Source organism: Amphibalanus amphitrite, unplaced genomic scaffold, assembly GCF_019059575.1.
Source record: "Amphibalanus amphitrite isolate SeventyFive unplaced genomic scaffold, NRLGWU_Aamphi_draft 000029F_arrow, whole genome shotgun sequence".
NCBI lineage: Eukaryota > Metazoa > Arthropoda > Thecostraca > Balanomorpha > Balanidae > Amphibalanus > Amphibalanus amphitrite.
The window spans coordinates 646,895-653,432 of NW_024881525.1; the positions used below are offsets into that span (position 1 = coordinate 646,895).

General features: G+C 49.9%; 1 protein-coding gene across 8 annotated transcripts in view; it reads left to right on the forward strand.

Moving 5' to 3' along the window:
* The window catches only part of LOC122366249 (regulating synaptic membrane exocytosis protein 2-like), a 65,281-nt gene extending 62,508 nt beyond the window's left edge, over positions 1 to 2,773 (forward strand). For all 8 annotated transcript variants that reach the window (XM_043338293.1, XM_043338259.1, XM_043338266.1 and 5 more), the window contains 4 exons: positions 146 to 210; positions 650 to 793; positions 1,120 to 1,259; positions 1,801 to 2,773. In XM_043338293.1, coding sequence (XP_043194228.1) covers positions 146 to 210; positions 650 to 793; positions 1,120 to 1,259; positions 1,801 to 1,989 — 538 coding nt within the window. In that variant the 3' untranslated portion in view covers positions 1,990 to 2,773. The remainder of the gene's footprint in view (positions 1 to 145; positions 211 to 649; positions 794 to 1,119; positions 1,260 to 1,800) is intronic.
* The last annotated feature ends 3,765 nt before the right edge of the window (positions 2,774 to 6,538 follow it).

Here is a 6,538-nt window from a genome sequence, read left to right on the forward strand (position 1 = left end):
ATTTTAGCTCACCTCTTGTGCCGTTCTGGCCTGAGGTCGGGCTGTTTCAGTGAACGTTCTTTACTGTTCTGACCTGTGCTTTGACCGGTCAGCAGTCGTCACGTGCTGTTCTGACCAGTGACCTGTGATGTGACTGGTGTTCCAGCTTGGTACCCGGTATGCGGGTACCAGAGGGTCACATTGCCGACTTCATCGAGGGCCTCGGGCCAGGTAAGACGCGCAGATCAGGGGAAAGTGAAGGACAGAAGGTGCCGGTAGGACGGGATGGAGAAAAAACGGCTTTAGCCGAATTGATGTTTATTGTTTATGTATGTTATACCGACGTTTCGAAAGAATGTTAAAAGATGAATCACGTCTATAACAGCACACGAAGCACATATAATATAACGGAAGCCGGCAGCCAATTTAGGAGTTTTTAGGAAGGAGATAATTTGATCAACAGACGAGCTCGATCCAACTGTCACAACGTCCATAGCGGCCTGCCAGGAGCCTGCCACTAATAGGCTAAAAGACTTCCACGCAGCGGCTAGCACGGGTTCTCTCCAGATCGGTGCGTCATGGCTTTGTCGGTACTGTTCTGTGCATGTCCCGAAATGCTTTGGGCGCTATGTGCTGTGCTGACTCGCTATCTTCTCCGTGTGCGCCACAGGCCAGCTGGTCGGTCGCCAAATGCTGGCCAGTCCGTCCCTGGGCGACATCCAGCTGTCCATGTGCGACCGAAAGGGCAACCTGGAGGTGGAGGTGATCAGAGCGCGCGACCTCCAGGCCCGGCCCGGCTCCAGGGTTCTTCCAGGTGGGTACTGAGCTGGGGATGGAGGAGCCGGGCACACAGGTCCACCCACGGAACCGACTGGTGCTGGCAGCGCCACCTACACCCTCCGTCAATAAACTGGTGTTTCAGCGTTTGCGACTGAGTAATTTTGTAGGACCTTCTGCATTTAAAATAAGCCTTTTTAGTATTTGTTGGCTATTTTATGCAAATTGAGATGATGAAATTTCAAAGCTTCCCGAAGTGTTTTATGCAGGCATTACTTAAATTCAAATAGGGTTTTAAAAGTCATGCTTCTCGTTCATCATTCCAAGAACAGTGAGCTGTAGCACGGCTGTTTCGCTCCACAGCTCCTTACGTAAAAGTTTACCTGGTGGACGGCAAGCGGTGTCTATCCAAGGCCAAAACTACCACGGCGCGGCGGACGCTGGACCCGTTCTACCAGCAAACTCTGGTCTTCACAGAAAAATACGCCGGCTGTGTGCTCCAGGTACGTTGAAAGATATTAGTATGCTCATTAAGCAGACTAAAATTCGTCCTAGAGCCAACCCAGACTGCCCAGAGACTGGGCGCTGTCGAGAAATGTTCCCTACGCTGTGCACTGGGCCGACTGCAGCCGCCTGCAGCCGGCGCGGCGGCTGTACCGCATTGCGCCTGTGTAATGCGGCACAGTCTACCTAGTCCCGCTCAGTCTGTCTCGCCCGCTTGCGCTAGCCGGGGCCGTGCCGCATCTTCGCTGAATCTGCTTCATGTTTGCGGCTTTATTCACCGCTTATGGTCACAAGTGTTTTTTTAACGCCTTTATAATTTTACTCTCTTTAAACTCACTCTCTTGTTTTTTAACGAGACTCACTCTCGATACGGCCTGGATGAGTGGTCATACATAGCTTAGATTATTTTGATGCGAAGTTGCAAAGGCTTAGGCAAGATGTTCTACAAAAGGAAGCTACCAATACTCAAACAACAGACATCCCACAACTGGCTCTCACATGTCGATTTTCTCTGGTTTCTGAAACCCAGTTTTCCCCCAGGTCACAGTCTGGGGCGACTATGGCCGCATGGAGGGCAAGAAGATCTTCATGGGTGTGGCTCAGATCATGCTGGATGACCTGGACCTGTCCAACATTGCCATCGGCTGGTACAAACTGTTCGCCACCAGTTCGCTGGTCAGCGTGCCGCCCGCGCCCACCTCAAAGCCGGCCGAGACGGCGTTCAGCTAGGCCGATCGCCTCTGTGACGGCGGTCGGACGAGCCGCCTGGCCTGCACCCGCCCGGAGAGAGAGCGAGAGAGAGGGAGAGTCTGGGAGTGTGTGTGAGAGAGAGGGAGTCTGGGAGCGACGAGCTGCTGCACTGCGTGCCACACTGACCAGACCCACACCGAAGGAAGGTCATAGCTTTAATATTGTGACGCAGATGCGCGCTCAAACTCACATATACCCAAACTAAAGACTACAGATGCCTACGTGATCTCCGGCCGTTGGTTCTCGTTGGTTTGTTGGCCGTTGGTTTTGTATGTCGCCCACTACTGTGCCGTTGGTTGAGTTGTGTATCCTCTGCGGTCCGAGCTCACTTGGACTGGCGGAGAGCAAGAGTGAGCGAGTGAGCGAGTGAGAGCGAGCGAGCGTCAGGGTCCACTCGCCCGGGGTCCGGCGGCTGGACCTGGTCGCTGGCGGCGGCGGCGGGCGGCCCGACCGAGCCTGGGTCGCTCTCCCCCGACCGAGGCGCGGTGCCGCCCGCGCCGCCGCCGACGCAGCTGACCCGACCTGACCTGCAAGCACGCACAGCCGCGCCCACCCGATTCGACCAATCAAAACGGCCGTGCAGCTGCTGCCGGGCGGCAGTGGTTGCAGGTGGCGCCCCGGTAGGGCGGCCGGCGGCACCTCGGCCGAGAGGTGCCGCACCGGCTCGGTGACGGCACACCCACCGCCGCCGACTGACGACTTTGTATTGATGTACATCACGTACACCTCTGCTGTAAAATATATACTAATTCTTACCATTTTATATCCTAGTTTCTGGTAGCGCGCTCTGGAATGCTGAAATGGAACGACAAATACATGATGTAAATATTGGTTATTCTTTTTGTCTTTCTAAGATGTAAGACAAATGCAATTATCAATTGAACATTGAACATGGCTAATCAGGTAACACGTTAAATGTTTTTCGAACTCGTCGTGACTGATCTTAGGTACGCTCATAACATTTGGAACTAGAATGCGACGCAGGGTACGTAGTACGTACTTAGTTACAAGATAAGTATGGTGATCTATCTTGTAAATTCATAGTTACTCATACATGAGCACTGGCGGAATCATAAAAATTGCTTCAGACACTGCGGGAGAGGAGAATGCTCCTCAAAAAGATTTCCCAATTTCAAAAAACTGCTCGGGTTACGCTTCCATCTGTATCTCTGTACAATTTAAAACAAGTTTTCCCTGATAAAAGTTTTAGTTTTTGTGAACAAAACTGTGAAATTTCGCCAAATACAGGCACTGAGGAAGGGGCAAATGCCCCCAACATCCCTTTGATCCGACAGTGTTCCTCAATATAGTTATAAGCTTTTCCGTCTTCCAACAGAAGGTATTTCTCTTATTCCGTTATTAAAGGGAGTAGTTCACTTTCCTGAAATTAGTTTTTTTTATATGGATTTATGATTTTTTATGCTTAAAATGATCAGAAAATAGAATAAAATCCTTTATAAGCAGGATTATTTTCTTTATTTTTAATAGGAATAAATTTATTCTATATAAAACCAGTATAACGCCTTTTGGGGCGACTAACGGAGCGAGCGAGAGGGTGAGCCTTGCACGTGCGAAATTTCGAGGGGGTACCTCTAGCTGACTTGTGCACGGCACCCTACTAACCGGTCTCTAGCAATATGCCAAATTTGAGCACAATCGGCCCAGCCGTTCTTGAGATCTGGAAGCGGCACCCTGCACGTGCGCACGTGCAAAATGGGTCACAACTGACTTGTGCACGGCACCCTACTAACCGGTCCCTAACCATGTACCAAATTTGAGCGCCATCGGTCCAGCCGTTCTCGAGATCTGGAATCGACCCCTGCACGTGCGCACGTGCAGCAGCACCCCAACTCTGGCACATGGATATGCAGTGCCTAGTGGGTGCCTACCTACATGCCAACTTTCAGCGCAATCGGCCAAGTACTTACCGAGATATTGCAACAATTACAAAAGTGACACCTCTTCGTTTTGCACGTGGCACGTGCATAAGGGGTCACCCGCATGCATCGGGAATAGTCCAATACTTGTTAGAAGGAATGAAGCTACCCTACAAAAATTACCGCGTGTAAATCGGTCAAGTGGTTGCTGAGATATAAGCGTCGCAAAAGCGTGACCACGGCCGGCCGGCCGGCCGGCCGGCCGGCCGCTCATACTCAGAAATTTCCGTTAATCTAAGGAAAGACTACGCTCGCTTCGCTCGCTCCGTAATAATGTTTGACGCGGAAGCTTATTAGGGTGAATAGGTCAAAAACGCCCCCATTAAGCGCGAAACCTTCTGACACTCAACCCAACACAGATTACTCAAACCTTTGGGCACCATCATGTAGCTCATTCTTTTTACTACGCTTTGAGACCAAGAAAAGACACCTGCGTGTGGTATTTAACACGCGCAGTGGAAGGGTTGCGAGTACTGCGCCCAGTGGAAGGGGGGGCGGATGTCGGCTCCCCCCCCTAAGATCTCAGCTCCCACTGGAGCTAGAAAGACGAAATTTGGAGGGTAGGTGGGGCCATGGGGACCTCTGTTGTGTGTGAATTTCATGACCCTAGGTCAATATCTTCAAGGTCAAATGAGGTCAAATGTGGTCAAATCTGCCATATTAGCGACTTTTTTGCGTTTACACGCCGATAACTCAAAAAGTTACCGGCCGATTTTTTAAAATCTTTCACTATACGAAAGAGCAAACATTTGTGAGTATGTATGGTAAATTTCTAGATAATCCAACAATAAATATGGCAGTTAGAAGCCTGCTAGGGGTAAGATGTCGCCGGCTGAAGCGGCATCCGCCGACGCGGGAAACGCGGCAATCACAATTTTGTGTTTACACACTCATAACTCAAGTTGTTACCGGCCGATTTTTAAAATTCTTTGACCATATGATTGCCTGTACATTTCTCAGTCTTCTCACCGAATTTGACGCGAATCTAATATAATCAGCGGTAAGGAGCGCGATGTAAAGACGGAACCGTTCCGCCCCGGCACAGTCTACAATTCAGGCGGCGCGTAACGGCTAGCGCCGGCCGCCGCGCCGCCGCGCCGACGCGGCGGCAGGATGTTTGACTTTACACCGCTATTACTAGAAAAGTTGTGAACCGATTTTCTTACTTCTTGCACGAGAAGATCCACAATTCAATTCTGGACAGGTAGCCGAAATTTCATATTGATATTATGCTTGCGGCGCGAGTTATTGGCGAAAAACAGGAGGGGTGGGCGAAATCCGCCCCCCCCCTTCCACTGCGCGTGTTAACTCTCCAAAAAGGTTTTCGCATACCCTTACAAAAGGGCGTTTTGCCCCACACCCTGGGTAATACGCCCACACCCATGTACAAAGCGCCCCCACCCCATCCAGCAACAGAACATGATGAACATGGCAGAACTTGACGTCATTCTGATGTCATTTGTGGTCAACCTATCATAGCCTTTGGAATAAAAATTTGTTGCAATGTGTAAAATGGATGCCCGGAGGAGTCCTGAAAGTTTGGTGACGATACCTGCAGTCGTTTAGGATATATCAGCAAAAAAGGACACGGAGAGGCCTTTTCGGCACCCACCTACAAGGCGCTACCCTGCACTCTCACCACCGTGCAAAACGACCCCCTTTCAGAAAACTGGGGGCGTCTTGCCCCATGCATCGAGTAGGCGTCTTTCCCCATCCGCTCCATTTCCGGTCAACAAAATATTGACAAAAAACGCGCCACTAACGCCGCAGCATAATAAATTCAACAGAATGACAATAAAACGCAGTTTTTAGTGATGTGCACAATAGCAAGTTTTGTGATATAAAGAGGGCATCAAAATATTAGGAATCTTCTGTAAAAACAACAAAAACAACACCCAAAACCAACATCAGCACCTACCCACGCTGCTCCTCAAGACGCAGAACCGGAAATAGAGACCTACGTAAACAAGCAGCTGACTGTTCTGAAAGACAGTATAAAACACCTATCCGTCGATAAGAAATATATTTTTTAGGGGAGGCGTTTAACCCAGGCCCCAGGGGTGCGTTTTCCCCACAGTTACCCTACGCGTTGGCCAATCATATTGCGTAGTTCAAACCTACGTATGCTGCATTGGCTGTGAGCAGCATGCTGATTGGTTGACGATGACGTGGCTGCATTCCTCAGCATGGCACTTATTCCTTTGCAATACACTCTGGAACGAGAAATTATTGAATATCTCCGTCTAGGGTGATCGTTGGGCCGTAATCGCTCCTGGTTTGCGCTAGTCTCAGCTCAAGCTACGAAACTGCTATTACAGTCCAAAACCTCATGTTAAAAGTGAGCTTCTTCCTTGAACGGTGGCAGCTGGTTCAATCACTATTTTGTCCCTTTTCCACAGGGGAGACAAAAATGACCCGTAGGTAGGTATCTTTCGCATTAGTGCTCATCATGTTCTACACGTATGTGCCAACTTTGATGTCGCTAGCACACTGTTTGCTAGAACCAGAGGATCCCTTGTCAAACAAGTCCCGTCCATGGCACGCGTAGCCTGCACCCCTATGAATTATGATGTGATATCAAGGAAGCATCT